Below are 18,256 nucleotides of genomic sequence, written 5' to 3' on the forward strand. Positions count from 1 at the left end.
ACAGACAGAGTTGCTTATTGGATTGGATTTGTGATTGTATGTTGTCCCATAGAGAATAGTCTAACTTTGTTAGCAAACTTATTCTTAATTCACTAAGAATTCAGTGCTAATGTCTCTCTCTCTCTCCCTTTCTCTCTCTCTCTCTCTCTCTCTCTCTCTCTCTCTCTCTCTCTCTCTCTCTCTTTTGGCAGTGCTGGAAATTGTACCCAGGGTCTCATGCATGCCAGGCAAGTACTCTACCACTGAACCACATCCACAGCCCCTGAGTGCTAATGTTTTTTGGTGTTCTACAACCCTCCCCCCCCAATTTCCACCTACATGAATGGGAGGATCGAGGCTTCGGATTCTCTTTAGAAATCATCTAAATAAGAACTTATAATAAAAAAAATTAGACTGTCATATTTCTCATCTATTCCCCTTCCTCCAACTACAACATTAATATATATAAATATAACCTACTGGTTCTTTTTAGACAGTAGAAATATGAGTGGTTTTTATTTCATCCTTTGTGCTTTCCCGAATATTCCTAAATATAAATGGTGAACACTCATTTATTCATCAAATATCTAATGTTATTTCTAGGTGCTGGAGATATAGGAGTGAACAAGTCATAACCGCCCCCCCAAACAAAAACAAAACCAAAAAAGCCCCTCTCTTAACATCAGTGTCTTTGGGCCTTTCTACTTGGGCTGTTCAGAGTCCTTGAAGAAGACACTTCAAGGGGAAGGAGCAGGGAAAGTGCTGGGAAGTGATATTGGCTAAATTATATTGTTATATTGTATATTGTGTGAATGTAACAATAAGTAATAACAAATCCCATCAGTATATATATATATTCTAATGCACCAATAAAAATGTGGGATAGGGGCTGGGAGATAGCTCAGTCGGTAGAGTGCTTACCTTGTAAGCACAAGGCCCTGGGTTCGATCCCCAGCACCCAAAAAAAAAAGAAAAAAAAAATGTGGGATAAAAAAGGGCTGGGGTTGTGGCTCAGTGGTGGAGCACTTGCCTGGCATGTTTGAGGCCCTGGATTCAATTCTCAGCAGCACATACAAAGAAATGAATAAAATAAAGGTCTGTCAACATCTAAAAAATATTTTTTTTAAATGTGGAAAAAAAGAAGATAATTTGAATTTCTTCTTTGGTACACTGGTAGTCAGATTCAGGAAGTGAACAGAGAAGGAGGACACCCACTATCCATACGTTCATTTAACTCTTCCTGTTTAGACAGAGAGTTCCTATTTAGTTCTCTGGAGAATAAACACTTGCCTTTTTTTGCAGGGCGTTGGGGTGTGGTGGGATACTTTAAGAGGACCTAAGGATCTAACTGCTCTTACACAACTTTTGCAATCCTTGTTTTAATTTCTGTTCAGGGTCCCTGCACAACCTGCCCACGCGGCTCTACTTTCCTATATTTCCAAAACAGGCACGGGTCACAGCTACTGCCACCAATTCTGGGCACTTGGGAAAATCTGCAGTATAAATCAGGTTTGGTCTGAGCTTTTCCCACTTCGTGTTTAGGATTCAAGTTTCCTTAGGATGGTTTCTTAGTTAATATTTGCTTTCCAGCTCCATCAATTTTTTTTTTTTTTTTTTTGCTAATGGCTGTTTTTATTGTGACTTTATGCTTTTAAAAAATCTCTTTATTGTCACTTTTAATGGTATTCTAGGAGGGAATAAAAGTAGATTTGTGTGTTTGTCTTCATTAATTAATTCATCACTTTTTGGAAGCATTTTTCTTATCCTAATTTAAACTCTCTCTTCTTACCATTCAAATCCTTAGCTCCCGCATTTGTCCTTTGAACTAAGTATTTGAATAAAATATATATTTTTACTGGTAGGTCTTTGGATAAGAAATATTACTGTTGCATCCTTTAAGTGTTTTAAATAGCCAAAATGATCCCTTTTCTCAGCAGTTCAAAATGGGGATGGTTATACTTACACATATTCAAAATGATGTATATAGAAAACTAGCTACTGCAGCTTTGTTTGCAATACCGAAAACTGCAAAAACCCTAAAGTTCTATCAATAGAAATCTTGTTAAATAAAATGTGCCATCTATTTGGTAGTATATCATACAGTTAAAAAGAATGAGGCAGATCTTTATGTTCTGCTGTGGAAGTCCTCACAGTCATAATGGAGTAGGCATAGTATACTATCATTTGTTTAAAATAAATATATAATCTACAGTGCAGACGACAGTGGTAGTCTTCTGGGAAGGGAACTAGGTGAATGGGAGACAGGGAGACTTAGCTTTTCCTTGTTTATCCTTTGTACCATTTGAATTTTATACCACATTCTCATATCATTTATTTCAAACATATAATTTAAAGTATTAGTGAATCATTTTTGAAAGGGTGGACTCCAGCTTGCTTAGTATGTGTGAGGCCCTGGGTTCAATCCCCAATACTTGAAAGAAAGAAAGAAAGAAACAAAGAAACAAAAAAGGATGGGCTTCATGACCTTTACCTGAAATGATGCTCTGCACAACTCCAGCAGACTGCTCTCTTCATTTGCTCTTTTGCCCTTTGCTGGAAATTATTGTTCGTGTCAAGTCATTATGCATCTCTTTGTTATAGCTCTCCCATTTTTAAAAGCAGCATCAACATTTTGTACAAAAATCGCACCTCCCCACCACCACTTTTTGGTACCAGGAATTGAACCCAGGGGCGCTCAACCACTGAGCTATATCCCATACCTTTTAAAATATTTTATTTAGAGATAGGGTCTCACTGAGTTGCTTAGGGCCTCACTAAGTTGCTGAGACTGGCTTTGAACTTGCCATCCTCCTGCCTCAGCCTCCCAAGTTCCTGGTATTACAGGGGTGCCCCACTGCTCCCAGCTAAAATTCCCATTATGTGTTTTCATTTTTGTTTTATTGAGCCTTTTCAGGGTGCATTGTGAATACAACTTGCAAAGAAGAGGAATAGTGAGTGGAGAATATGTGACTGAATATGAGAAGAAAGTATATGGGAAGGAGTAGGAGGCTCCCATCATTTACAAAGTACAGATTCATTTGAATTAGTGTCCATTTTTTAATAAAATGTTAAAAGTCCCTGGAAAGGTAAAGCAGAACTCACAGAACTGAAAGAGCTTAAAGATCAACTAGTCCAAACCTTTATTGCATAGATGATGAAACAGATCTTGCCTGAGGTTTCAAAGCAAGATATCAGTAAAGTCTGGATCCAAATTCAAACCTTCTCTTAAATTCATTTGAGCAACTACACGGTCCAGCCTCTCAAAGATGAGGTCTGGCTCAATTAAAAGATGGAATCTTCTCGCATAAGACAGATATAGTGGGTTCTGTACCGGGTGAAGATGTGAGAGAAAGCAGAAAGTGGGAAAAGAGGTGGTGGACAAGTTTTGCCTCTTCCTAAATGTGTCTGGCGACAGGACAGACTGTGTCAATGGAAGTCTTCTGCATCGGCCGAAGCCCAGTTAAGATAATCAGAAATGGGGTTGGAAGGCTACAAACCTCAACTTCCTCTTCCCCAGCCTGGTCTCCCTACTTCACAAAACCAACTGTACTTTAGTTTATAACTCTTATGGACCCTTTCACATTCCCCCTTTCCACATGTGGAAAAGGAAAATTTGAAAAGGAGCATGCAATTCAAACATGAGAGAGTTCATTATTCTCAGGGTATTTTCAGTTGATTCCCCAGTATCTGCTGTGTCCGGAAAGTGAGAGTCATTTAAGGTAACCATGGAGATACTGCTGTCCTCGGTCTTGTTTCCTTCCTTTTCTTTGCTATTAAAATCTTTCACTCTCATTTCAGTAAGACACCCCACCTCTGCCGGCGTCTGGAATCCGCAGTTTCTCTCCCCCTTCGAGGGCATTCGAGTAGGGAGCAGGAACACATTAAAATACACACACACACACACACACACACACACGCACACACACATTTTTAGTTGTCGATGAACCTTTATTTTTATTTTTATGTGGTACTGAGAATCCAATCCAGTGCCTCACACATGCTAGGCAACTGCTCTACCATTGAGCCACAATCCCAGCCAAGGAACACATTTTTAGCCCAGAAGTGCGTGTACGCACAAGAACGAGTGAAGTTTTTATCCAAGGGGGATCAGTACCACCTACTAACTCCGGAGCCTCAGCCCCCAGGGTTCTGGCGCGCGGCCTCAGTCCAAACTACAAGTCCCAGAAGACCGCGCGGTGATGGTGTTCTTTATCATCCTTCCCTCGCTCTCCCGGAGTGCGGAGAGAAAGGTTCCGTGCGGGGTGCACTGCGCGTTGGTTTGTTTGCAACGGCAGTGACGGAGGCTGGCAGCCCGGCGGACTGCAGGCGGGGGCGTCAGGAGGCGGATTCCGCCTCCCTGAAGCACTGGGGGGCGGGAAGGAGGGGGGCTGGACCAGCGGCCGAGGACCCGGCCGAGAAGACAGTGCGCTGAGGAGATGGAGGGCGACGGGCTGCCGTGGGGCAGCGAGCCCGTATCGGGTCCGGGCCCTGGAGGCGGCGGAATGATCCGCGAGCTGTGCCGGGGCTTCGGTCGTTACCGCCGCTACCTGGGACGGCTGAGGCAGAACCTGCGCGAAACCCAGAAGTTCTTCCGCGACATCAAGTGCTCCCACGACCACAACTGCCCCTCCTCCCCTACCGGCGGCGGTGGGCCCGAGCCCGGCCCTGCTGGCGATGTCGCCGAAACCGGGCTGCAGGCCGGTAAGGAGGGCAGGCCCGAGGGAAAGAGGCAAATCGGAGGGCGAACCGCACCCCTACCCCTGTCCCTGCTCAGCAACCCCGGGAAGAGGCGGAAAGTGGGAATTGGGCTGCGTGGCGGGGCCTCCGGGCCTGGGCCGGCGGGATCCGTGATGCGGTGGGAGGGCATCCCTGGAGGAGGGGGACCGAGGGCTCCGCCGGGGATCTGGGAGCAAGGGGCGTCCCGAGTGCAGGAGCCACGACCCTGGGGACCCGGCTGTGCGCCGGCGGGACCGGGGAGAGTCTGTGTGGAGAGGGTGGGTGTTAATCCGAGGAGTGGGGAAAGTTGCTTTGAGTTGGGGGGTGGGTGGGCACTTGTGGGTCGGAGCCCCAGGTTAGAGATGGAGGAGAGGCAGTCGTCAAGGTGTCCAGAGTCTGAGGAAGCCTCAGGACTATAGCGGCGTGTGTGCGTGTGTGTTTAAGTATATAAAATGCTTGTACACCCTTCTTGAGGCAGCTCTGTAGAGAAGGAGTGTATTCTAATAGGGTCGGGTGTCGCCAAAGGAAATCATATCTGATGGGAGTCAGGGAATTGCCCAGAGATGTTGCTTGTGCTTAATGGTGAAGAAGTTAGAGGGAAGGAAGGGATGTTTTAGTCAAGCTCTTGGAGAACTAGCTACTTTTGCCCTTGTTGACATGATTCTTTCTGGGATGTGCCAGAGACCCCAGAGCACTTAAAATTGTGCTTGGTCTTTAGTCTTTCCTAACTTCTTGTTTTAAAGTCGTGTTGGGGGTGAACTGGAGGGTCAGTTGACTTCTGCGTCTTAATAGATATAGATTGAAAAGGGGAGACTGGCATTCCACGTAGAGATTTCAGGGACAACATCGGTTTAATTTAGTAATTGTTAAGCCAAAAATGCATATTAAAATCATACCAGTGGATGTTTCAGACTTTCTCTCAGATTCAGATTAAATAATTGTGGGAAGGGTTCGTAAAAATCTAATTAACATGAAAAGACCTCGAGATTCAGATTTAGAGGTCTGCTAACATTATCAGAAACATGAATTTAGATACTGATAGCAAATTTGAACTTGATGTTAAGAACTTGCAGGAATTGCTTTGAGTTTGTGTGTTGGACCTTATTTTCTCAAAAATGTGTGTTTAATATCTTGAATTTGAAATTCCAAAGTTGGTGATAAGAATGAGCTGGTTGCAGTGTGCACACACTTGAAATCCCAGCAACTGGGGAGGCTGAGGCAGGAAGACTGAAAGTTTTGAGTACAGCCTCAGAATTTTAGTGAGGCCCTCAGCAATTTAGGGAGAGACCCTGCCTCAAAATAAAAAATAAAAAGGGCTAGGGATGTAGCTCAGTGGTAAAACACCCCTGGGTTCAATCTCCAGTGGGAGCAGGGAGCTTATATGATTCTGATAGTGTCCTAAATGATACCATTTCATTTAGTAGGCCTGAATATCAATTAAAAAACTCTTATTTACCTTAGGGGATAAGTGGGATTAGGATGATGACTAGTTTTTCTGAAGTTGTGTTTTTGACATCTTATGTCCAGGGATTTGCTGTTCTAGAAAGAACTTGTAGAGGGAACTGTTTTCTTTGAGGCTATCAGAAAACAGCTGATGAAAATAGCTATGGCTTCAGAGAGGATCCCCAGAATGTGTACTTTCACCCCTTCTCTTAGTGGTGTTTTCCAGAATCTTGCCCTGCTCAGAAGTTTTTCTCAAAGCTTTTCTTAGCTATTGCTGTCTTATTTTAGTTAATTAGTATTTTTAAATTCTTAAAAAAATTTTTTTTTTCCTTTTTCAGTGCTGAGGTTCAAACCCAGGACCTCTGGCAAGCAAATGCTGTATCATTGAGCTACACCTCCATACAGGCTGTCTTATTTTATTTTATTTTACTTATTTTTCTTTGGTGCCAGGGATTGAACCCAGGGCCTTGAACATACTAGGCAAGTACTGCTGATCTACATCCCCAGGCCTTTTTGTTTTATTTTGAGATAAGGTCTCACTAAATTGCCCAGGCTGAGCTTGAACTTGCAATTCTCCTACCTCAACCTCAAGATTACAGGTGTGTGCCTCCTCACTCAGCTCCTGCTGCCTTATTTTACACAACTATTTTGGAATAACTCCTAAAAAAAAAAAATCAAAGAATAGAATCACCATAGGGAGATGCAAGTTTTTAAGCCAACTTTGTTGGCTCTTGTTTTTATTTTTTAAAAACCAACTTAAGCAATACAAATATACCTTTGTATTTTGCCTCATTGGCTTTTCTAGTTGACTGCATCATGAATTAGTTTTTGCATATTTAGCTCTCTTCATCCTCTGGAATCTATCCATCCCAAATAAAAACTTGAGAGGGTGCAGATGACAAGATTGGGGGCAGTTTGATTTGTTCCATAAGATGCTACCCTTCCTGTGAGTTGTCTTTGGGATGTAGGATACATCAGGGAAAATTAGATGGTTCTTACTATGTGTATTTTAGGAGTGCCATTTAATCAGCTATTTAGGTAATTACGTTAGAAAGTAAAAACCCACTGTGTAAAAGACAACTAGCTCCTGTTCTCTCCTTTTACAGCTATCTGTGTAAGGTCAATGTCATTCAGAGACTATCTCAACTTTCTTTTTGCTGGTTTCTGATTAATAGGAACCTGGAATGTTAAGGAAAGGAATACTCAATTCTTAACAAACCTCGAGAAAGTTTTAATCATTTCAGAGTGGAAGTAGATTCTGGGCTTGAGGCAGTATGCTATTTAAGCAATTGAAGATTAGGGACAAACTATAAATTTGAAATTGTTGAGCTATAAGGATGGTAACAATAGAAAAAAAATTATGTCTTTATGTACTATTTATAGTGCCATATAATGTCAAGAAATTTTGTTATTTCACTTTCAACCACAAAGGATTGTGAAGAACCCCAAAATAATAGTTCCCTCTTTTTTATTTTTCCTGATACTGAGGGTTGAACCTAGAGCCTTGCACATGCTACATGCCCAGTCATTTTTATTTTTATTTTGAGACAGAGTCTCACTAAATTGCCCAGGCCGTCCTCAAACTTGGCATTCTCCTGCCCCAGCCTCCTGAGTAGCTGGCTTTATGGGCATGCGCCACCATACCTGGTTTATTTCCCTCTTAATTTTGATTGTTGATAGTGTAGAGAATACATAATATATGTGATATTTTAGAAGTTAAAATTTAGAAGATTAAAAGTTAAAAAGTAGGTGGAATAGGACTCCAAAATGATTTTTTTAGAGTAGCTTGGTTTGTATAAAGAAAATGGAATTGTGAGTGAAGTTTCCTTGATTGCCTGATATATCCTACCTTTCAAAGATAGAGGGATGAGACCCCCTGTATCTGTTGATTTTTCTGTCAGAGGGTTCAGAAGTAATGAGATAAAGACTTCGAGCACTTCTTTTTTTTTTTTTTTTCTGATTTTTTTTTTTAAGTTGTCTATGGGCTTTATTTATTTATATGCAGTGCCGGGAATCAAACCCAGTGCCTCACACATGCTGGGCAAGTGCTGTACCACTGAGCCACAATCCCAGCCCCAACTTTGAGCACTTCTGAAGAAAGACTGGATAGAATATTGCAAAGCAAAGAGGAAAAAGTGTTTTTCTTGTTTTATGGTCCAGTAGAGTTCCTGATTTTGCAGTTTGTCATAAACCTCTGGATTTTAAGAAATTGGAGTGACTCAATTCACTCCAGAGGAATGCTGTTCTTTGTGCTGCCTGCCTTTCTTCCATCCTGGTTCCACTCCCTACTAACTGAATGACAAATTTCAACTGTGCCATTCCATAGTCTTCATCTGGAGAAGGGAATTTGAATAGTACTTACCTGTAGGATTGTTGGGAGTTAATATATGAACAGGTTTAGAACAGTGCTGCTCAGGTGCCATATAAATATTAGCTATTATTCAGTAAAAACTTGAATTCCTGGAATGTGTTGGTCAGTGTGCTATGCATGGGGGTAAAGAGTAAAAGATGTTGACTTTGGCTTTGAGCTAGTGGACATCAGTCTTTTTCTTCTGTCTTCTATACTTTTCTCCTAAGGAAAAAAAAATTATAATTATCCTCATTATAGTGTACTTATTTGTTTATGTTGGATGATAGATAATAGGACAAGGTAGACCTGAACTTGGTCCTCAAAAAAGGTGTAATCTAAACTAAACTTTACCCACCTGCAGCACATAAAGCAGGGGGGAAACCATAATGGTAAGGTGTGACTGATTAGGCATTTTTCTTTTTGGTACTGGAGATTGATCCCGGGGGTCCTTTACCACTTGCTCTACATCCCCAGATCACTTTATTTTTTATTTTGAGGCAGGATCTTGCTAAGAAGCTGAGGGTCTTGCTAAGTTGCCCAGGCTGGCTTGCAACTTGGTGATCTTCTTGCCTCAGCCTCCTGAGTTTCTGGGGTTACCGGTGTGTACCACTGTGTCGGCACCAGATTATAGGCATTTTATATGAATTAAAATTCTTAGGTTTTTATAACTCTTTTTGCCTTTGGTTAGCTGATAGCTATGTTTCCCCAATATTCTTCATTCTCTTTTTGGCATACCTCGTATAAACTGGTTGCCAGAATTTAAAAGAAAGGAAAAAGCATTAGTGCACTTATTTAAAACAGACATTGTCTTAGAAATTTGTGTGGATGATAAAGTTTAAGTCGCAGAGCACCATTTGGGGGAGGTACAAAACACTGGGAGAGAGGAGATTCTTTTCAGCCTGGTTTTGTGTACCTGCCATCTTTATGGGGCTAAGGGTTGGGAATAACATTGGGTTGTAGGGTAAAACCCCGAAAGCAATGGAATGGCTGTGCTTTCTAGCAGTTTGTGATGTATAGAAGAGCTGCCCATGCATTACAGGCTCTGTAGAGACGATCCTGTAGTTGAGGTATTTATTTTTATTGCCTTAGATTAGCAAAACCCCATCTTTTCAAGTATATCTGAAACTTTTTCAATTTTCTACATATGTGGAAGCAGCATACAATGGTTAAAAGCAAGCATGAGCGTTTAATCAGAGCTGAGTTTGTATTCTATTTTGTATGTATGTATATATTTATTTATTGGTCCTACGGATTGAATCCAGGGGCATTTTACACTAAGCTACATCCCAGTCCATTTCTTTTACTTTGAGATAGGGTCTTGCCTAGGTGCTGAGGATCTTGCTAAGTTGCTCATGCAGGCCTCCCTAGTAGTGGGGTTTGTAGGCATGTACCACCACACAACCTGTGTGACTTTGGCAAGTTACTTAGCCTATTTGAATCTTCTCTGTATAAAGTAGAAGTGATACACAATGCCACATGTTGTGTCATTCTATTTATATGAAATGTCCAAAATAGGCACATTTGTGGAGATATAAAGTGGATTAGTGGTTGCCAGGCAACGTGGGGAGAGGCAAGTAAGGAGTGACTGCTGGTGGGTTTGAGGTTTTGTTTAAGGTGTTGAAAATGCTCTGGAATTCAGTAGTAGTGATGGTTGTACAACCTTGTGGGCATACTAAATTCACTAAATTTTACACTTAAAAAGGGCTAATTGTATCAGGCACAGTGTCACACACCTATAATCACAGTGATAACCCCAAGGGACTCAGAAGGGAGGCTGAGGTACAAGGATCACACATTTGAGGCCAGCCTGAGCAATTTAGCAAGACTGTCTCTAAATAAAAAATAAAAAAGGCTTGGGGATATAACTCAGTAGTAAATTGCCCTTGGGTTCCATCTGAAGTACAAAAAGAGTGGGGCTGGAGGAAGGCTAATTATATTTCAATAAATAAGGTGGGAGTGGTAATGCCTACCTTACAAAGTGGTGACAATATATATTAAAGCTCAGGTGTATATTTAGTGTTAAATCTGTGGTTATGTGTGTGTATATGTGTGTGTGTGTAGTTAGTGAACACTGGATTAGGAAAATGGAGTTGGGGAAAGAAAATGAGGGCAAAAAGATGGAATATGGGACAGAACAATTTTGAGTGGGAACCAGATTTAGGCCCAGGTCTCCAGGCTCCCAGTCCAATTCTGCTTCTGTGACTCCTTGTTCTTTTCTGACCTGCCTGGCCATGGGAATACAAAATGCACTCTGCAGTGGAGAGAATTTGTTACAAATGAGTCATAACCCAGGCTCCATAGCTTGTCATGGAACCATGATTTACTTCAGTGGCGCCTGTTTGATTCAATGAGTATAGTGTGATATGGCCTACTCAGGCCTCTTATTCCAGTTTCCAGTCCCTGACTTTCAGGGCACCAGGTCCCCTTTTGCTGATTAGGAGCCTGGGAGGAAATGGCTTTCCAAAGCACAATGGTGCTTCGCACCCTTTCCCTTTTTAGCCTTTCCCCTTCCTAATCTTCCTTTCCTGGAAAAATCTGTTTCCCATGGTTCAGGGCAAGCCTGCTATTAAATAGGGTTGTCAAATTCTGCCAGCTTTTAAAAGAAAAAACGTTACTGCGTTTAAACTTATTATTGATTGCAATGTATTTAGTTTAGTCTTGAAAGTTATTACTTCAGGGGCTGGAGTTGTGACTCAGTGGTAGAGCGCTGCCTCTCACATGTGAGACACTGGTTCAGTCTTCAGCACCACATAAAAATAAATAAATAAAAGTTATATATCCATCTACAACTAAAAATAAAAATAAAAAAAGTCATTACTTCAGTATGGCTTGTGCTTCAGCCATGCAAGTGTTTTTTTAAAGAAAGCATCAGTTTAGCCAGGCCAGTGGTTTGTAATCCTAGCACCTTGGAAGGTTGAGGCAGGTGAATCACAAGTTTGAGGTCAACCTTAGCAATTTAGGGATACCCTCAGCAACTTAGTGAGATCCTGTTTTATAAAATAAAAGAGGACTGGGGATGTAACTTAGTGGAAAAGTGCCCCCGGGTTCACCTGAGTAATAAATAAATAAATAGGACTGAGGTAAGGTGGTAAAGTGCTCTAAGGTGTAATCCCAAGTACCCGCCCAAAACAAAATTTAAAAACCCACAGATTTTGATAAATATTCAGTTGTTAAATTTTTTAAATTTAAAAAAAATATGTATTTTTTAGTTGCAGGTGGACACAGTACCTTCATTTTATTTTTATGTGGTGTGAGGATTGAACCCAAGACCTCACACCTGCTAGGTGAGCGCTCTACCACTGAGCCAACTCAGCCTTGGTTGTTAAATTTCGTTTTGCTCTCCACTTTTCTCTTTGCTTTCTTCCTTTCTCTGTTCTCTGTTTCACTAGATTGAGAGAACAAGGCATCTTTCTGTGGTAAGTACACTTCAAAAACAATCTTTTAAAAATAAACTTCAAAGAATATTATTAAAGTAAAAGGGGGAGAGGAAAAAAATAACAGAATGAATCAAAAACTATTACCCTAGGTAAATGTATGATTACACAAATGGTATGCCTCTACTTCATGTACAAACAGAGAAACAAGATGTATCCCATTTGTTTACAATAAAAAAGAATTTTAAAAAAATAACGTAAAGGAGAAATATGAATTTCACATTATGCCTGTTGTTTAATTCTTACAGGCTATTATTTTTATTTACTTCTTTTTTTGGGGGGGCACAGTGGCTGTGAGTATATTTGTCTTACCCTGCTGACTAGGTTGTAAACCTCTAAGAATAAAGATTGTTTTATTTATCTTTGTATCCCCTGCACTGCCTACCATAGTGCTTTATACATAATGAGCAAATAAATATGTATTAAATTATGTCCATGACTGGTAGATGTTGGAATAATGTTTTGAAATTAAGTGTAACTTAATTCCCATTTCAGAAGTGTATTTTCCACGAGAGAAGATATGAATTTTTGTAGAATCACCCACATATTACTACTTTGGCCCCTAAAAAAAGAATAGTGATATATATTTGATAGATGATGAGTAGGCTGGCATTTGTTTTGTTTTATTTTGTTTTTGGGGATAAGGGTGCACCGTTCCTGAAGGTAGTACAAACCAGGTTGATGTGTGGGATGGATGGAGCAAGGTTTTCTTGAGATCGAGTCTAGCCTGGAACTCTAGGTCTGAAGTGATCCTGGTGCCTCAGCCTCTTGAATAACTGTGCCTGGCTAGGTTGGAGTTACATTCTATGCCAGTATCCCAAATAATGTTTTTCATGTCTCAGAGGATGAGTTAGTTGCATATAATACCAGGAGACACTCGTATAGGAAAGAAATCCTTAACATTTGTTAACTTAAGAAATTATTTAGGGGCTGGGGATATAGCTCAGTTGTTAAAGTGCTTGCCTTACAAGCACAAGGCCCTGGGTTCGATCCCCAGCACCAAAAAAAAAAAAAAAAGAAATTATTTAATTTCCTGGTTCTGTACTGGCACATGACATAGTAGTGAACCACCCTGTCCAACTAACAGATTATTAATTCCAAATCAGTATTATGAAAGAAGGATTGATGGATGTTTCATTGCATTCCCTCTAGGGGGTTGTCTATAAGTTAGTTATGTACTTAACCAACAGCTTTCTTTGGTGTGTTAAGGCACATGGGAATTTGTAAGATTCAGTGACACTGATAAGAATAGAAGTTGAGTGCTAGGGGTATAGCTCAGAGATAGTATGCTTGTTTGGTAGGTGTAAGACTCTGAGTTCCATCCCCAGCACTGTAAGAAAAAGTAAGAGTTGGGACACACTGCTGAGTGTCTGACCAAGTACAACAAAATTCACCTTCTTCTTTCTTTCTTTCTTTTTTTATAATAGTTTTAGTTATAGATGGACACAATACCTTTATTTATTTTTACGTGGTTCTGAGGATCGAACCCAGTGCCTCACACTTGCAAGAAAAGCACTCTTCCACTGAACCACAACCCCAGCCTAACCCTCTTCTTTCTTTTGTAGAGTAATGACAGTTGTCATGTTTATATGGTTCAAATACAGAATGCACTCATAAGGATTTCTTTCATTTCTGTGTCTTTCTCAGAGGTTACTCATAGAGAAGCCAGTGGTGAGTGTGAGGTGTGTAGGTGGATGTGATTTTTTTGCCTTAACATTTGTAAGACCTAAAGTTGATTTGCTCCTTCTTGTAGAAAAATAGTCAGCCCCTAGGGATGATAGATTTTTGCTTCCTACGTGGCCCAGGGAATCTGAGTGGTGTCACTTATAATAAGAGTACAGAGGATGAGTCCATGTGGAAGATGCAGTTTTTCTTTCTTACCTTTCAGAGTTCGACCTGAAGTCCCCTGTGAGGATGTGCAGTCTCAGGCCATTTGTAGGCTGGCAGATTGATTCAACTCTTTGCCAAATGAGTTTAGCGATGTTGGGATCTTGGAATTAGCACTTGAGCAGAGAATATATATATATATATATATATATATATATATATATATATATATATAATAGTGGCTGAGATCTGTGCCCCCTTGCTTTCTCTGTATCACTGAGAAAGCCTCCCTATGTATTATGTTCCTCCAAAGTTCAACCCAAAACTGTGAAGGAAGGTTGGGCAGAGCCTAGGAACCCATTGATCCCCTGTGGCCCATGGCATGCAGTGCATTCCTGTCTTCTTCTGGCAGGTGAAAGATTTGGATACGATCCCCTGCTGTATGTTGTGTGGCTGTGGGAACCTTCGGACCACCACTCTCTTTGGGGTTGGGTTTTATTATAATGTTCCGTTCCCTGGGTGCTGTTCTCTGGGCAGGAAAATGAGAAGTAGGACTTGAGGATTGTTTTGCTTTTCACTTGTCTAAACGATGCATCAGAATTGTCCCGAAGAATGATGTCTTGGTTATATATTCATAAAAGCCTTTGATTTTTTAAAAATGCACATTTATTTTTAAACACTGCTTTTATTCATTTTCTTTTACTTCGATGTAAAAGTGTCTAATTTTAGCTTCATCAGATTAAGAGCTTTAGTGCCTTATTTATGCCAGACAGATTTCAGTTTGGTGTTCTTTTACTCTTTCTAGTCCCTATGATGGGGAGAGAATTTCCCAGGATTTCTTTGCTTTTAATAAAACCACTTTGCAAGGATTAAGACCCTGTCACAAATGCAGCTAGGTTTACAGAACTTGTTTCAATAAAAATTCTCTCCAGATTAGAGGACAGCAACTGAACCAGTGTAAAACTTAGCTTTTAGGAATATCCCCCAAAATGTACTCTAGCCTTAGTGTTTAATATTATGGTGATACATAAATGCAAGGAGAAATTAGGGGAAAATAGCTAGTTAATAGAAGAAGTCATTCTTATTTTTTGGCTTACAATAACTCCACTGGGGAAGCCTATTTCAGTTTCTCCTGATTGAAAACTGTCTTGCTCTGCTGGTGTTCGTCCTATGAAGAGAAATGAGAAATTCTACTGTACCCACTTCAACAGTGGTTTTTGGCATAGAAGAAAAGTTGTTAAGAGTATGCTAAGGATGAGGCCTGCACTCCTGAAGAGGTGACAATATGTTCTCTTCCCTGAGTAAGCAGAAGAGGCCGCTGCGGACACTGCAAGATCAGGCTTCTCTGGTAGCTTCTTAACTGATGAGCTTGATGGTTGTAGGTTACCTTCATCAGAGTGTCCTGTGCATGGTGTTGGTCTAGGCTGCTTAGCTTTGTGAATTTAGGTTCTAAGTCTGACCCTGAACTACTTGAATTAGTGCCCTGAACTCCCCAGTCTCTGAATGGGCAACCATAAACCATCACAGGAAGACTAAAGACATGGAAGTAGTATGCAGGGCAAAAGTGAGGGCAGTAAAGAAACTGCTATTGTTCAAATCCTGTTATTAATGAGTTGGATGTATTTTTCCCTGCTGTTTTTCCTTTCAGGTAAAATTCTGCTTCTTGATCACTTTCTTCTGAGATCCAGAGCTGCATATGCTCTGGGTTATTAAATTTTTTTTGAGTTATGAAATTTTTTTTAGGTAATTTCAAACATGCATAAATGTTAGCAGGAAAGTATTAAGAGCTCTCATACCTGCTTCCGTGGATTTCCCAGTTGTTAACATTTTAATGCATTTGATATATAACCAACCCTTCCCCTGTATATATTATGCCTTGTCTTTTCAGAACCTTTGAGAACAAGATGCAAATAGGTTGTTTCATCTGTAAACACTGAACATTCTCCTGAACAAGGACATGTTTGTACATGTCAGTATCCAACTCTTCAAATCAGGGAATTAGCATGGATTCAATATTGCCACCAGTCCTCAGATCCCATTCAAGTTTTGCTAACTGTCCCAACAGTGACTTTTTTTTTTTTTTTTTTTTTTTTTTTTTGTTTTGGTCTAGAGTCCTATCTAGGAGCACATGTTGCTGTGTCTCTTCAGACTCCCTTAATTTGGAACAGTTCCTTGGCCTTTCCCTGGCATTTGTGCCTTCTGCAAATTTAGAGAGTAGGCCTTACCTTCTGTAGGAGGCCCCTTAACCTGGAACCATATGTTGTTTCCTCACCACTAGACTTAGGCCATGGGCTCTTAACAGCACTAGACAAACAGAATCTGTGATGTGCCCACCTCACAGAGTGTACCATGTCAGCCCTCCCTGGAGATGGTAAGCTTAGAATTCACCATTTTCCCCTTTGCACTTGATTAATCATTTGTGGGGAAGTGTCTGAGATTTCACTAATATCCTGTTCTCCCAAAAAACCTCCTTTCACTAGACCCAGTATCCACTGACAACTCCCACCTGTCTCAGTGGTTATATCTGTATTCCTTCTGTGTCTATTAGTTGGCATTCTGCTGGAGAAGAGCTTTCCTTTTCCCTTCTTTCTTTGTTTATGTCAGTGTGTACTAGTGAATCTTTTTCAGTGGCTTGTAACTCTTACTGTCGTTTTTTATTTTTATGCATATTTATCTCCAATTTGGTCAGTTAAGTCCACCTTGAGGCTCGTCCCAGTGTCTTTTTTTCCTCTAGTACTGAGGATTGAACCTAGTGGTACTCTACCACTGAGCTACATACCCAGTCCTTTTTTTATTTTCAGGCAGGGTCTCACTAAGTTGCAGAGGCTGGCCTTGAGCTTGCAATTATTTTACCTTAGCCTCCCGAGTCACTGGGATTACAGTCTTCCTTGTCTTTTTTTTTTTTGGGGGGAACCTATGGGCATTCTACCACTTAGCCACATCACCAGCCCTTTTTGGTTTTGTTTTAAGACAGGATCTTGCAAAGTTGCCCAGGCTGTCCTTGAACTTGCAATCCTTCTGCCTCAGCTTCCCAAGTAGGTGGGATTATAGGCATGCACCACTGTACCTGGCTCCAGTATCCTTTTGACACATTATCACTTTTGAATCATTCTCAGTGGATATAAGCTGTTATATACTGCCTTCCAAATAACGAAATCTGAGCCCTCTGTGAAGCGTGGGCTTGGTGTCTTTTGAGGAACCACTTCCATCTCTATATCCCATAAATTAAAACCTCATTTTCCAGCCACATTTATGTTCTCTTTGTAGCATGAGCAGCTTCAGGAGCATCTTCACCCAGAAAAGAACTTGTCAGCAGGCCACTGAGTGCCTTCTCATCTTATATGGCTCCTGGGGATTGTAAGCTGCCACAGAGTCTGTCTCCCCTCTTCCCTGATACCAGGACAATCTGCTTCTTAAAATCTGTTGGGACTGGGCACAGTGGCACATACCTGTAATCCCAGCGGCTCGGAAGGCTGAGGCAGGAAGATCATGATTTCAAAGCCAGCCTCAGCAAAAGCGAGGTACTAAGCAACTTCAGTGAGACCCTGTTTCTAAACAAAATACAAAATAGGGCTGGGGATATGGCTCAGTGGTCGAGTGCCCCTGAGTTCAATCCCTGGTACCAAAAAAATCTGTTGTTGGAAATCTGCCAGATAGTGGTGCACACCTGCAATCCCAGTGACTCAGGAGACTGAGGCAGGAGAATCCCAAGTTTAAGGCTAGTCTCAGCAATAACGAGGTCCTAAACAACTTAATGAGACCCTGTCTCAAAATAAAAAATAAAAAGAGCTGGAGATGTAGCTCAGTGGCAAAGCATCCATGGGTTCAGTTTCTAGTAGGAAAAAAAAAAAATCTATTAAGGATTTTTTTTTTTTTTTTTTGCGGTGCTGGGTATTGAACCCAGAGTCTTGTGCTTGACAGGCAAGCACTCTACCAACTGAGCTGTATCCCCAGCCCTATTGAGGATCTTAATGGCCAGCAGATAGGATAACTTTAGAAATGCTTCTGCCAGCTTGACTTTCAGATTCCAGCAAGAGCTCTGGCTAATTGACTGTATTTCAGTTTCTAATCTCCACACCTTGTCCCCTTCATCAAAATACCTTGTGCTACTTGGTCTTGAAGATTCTGAAAGCAAGACTACCTAAGCATATGGTTTCCTTAAATCATTTGCCTCCTGTATCACTCAGAATCTTAATTTTGCTGAAAGCCAGCAAGCTTGTTTGGGAATGAAAAGTAAATGTTTCTTGTCTATAATTTCTTCTCTCTCATACCCCCAGGAATTTTGTAGCTGAATACTTTGAAGTTTACAGTAGAATTGATTATAGTAGAAAGACTATGTAACATTCTTTTCTCAATTTAGCATTTGTCCTTTACTTTTGGCACGTATAGTTAATACAAAATGAAATGTTATACCTATTTGTGTAAATGCACATTTATATCACTGGTTACTTAAGTTAATTTTAAAATCCTTTATATTTCTTTTGCTTTTAGAGAAGACTTAAGATTG

The 18,256-nt window shown here is 40.7% G+C and overlaps 1 protein-coding gene across 1 annotated transcript in view; it reads left to right on the forward strand.

Moving 5' to 3' along the window:
- Positions 1–4,332: 4,332 nt before the first annotated feature.
- Dstyk (dual serine/threonine and tyrosine protein kinase) overlaps positions 4,333–18,256 on the forward strand; it is a 52,945-nt gene continuing 39,021 nt past the window's right edge. The window contains exon 1 of the mRNA XM_047521171.1: positions 4,333–4,680. Coding sequence (XP_047377127.1) covers positions 4,416–4,680 — 265 coding nt within the window. The 5' untranslated portion in view covers positions 4,333–4,415. The remainder of the gene's footprint in view (positions 4,681–18,256) is intronic.

Source organism: Sciurus carolinensis, chromosome 12 (assembly GCF_902686445.1).
Source record: "Sciurus carolinensis chromosome 12, mSciCar1.2, whole genome shotgun sequence".
NCBI classification, from domain to species: Eukaryota; Metazoa; Chordata; class Mammalia; order Rodentia; family Sciuridae; genus Sciurus; species Sciurus carolinensis.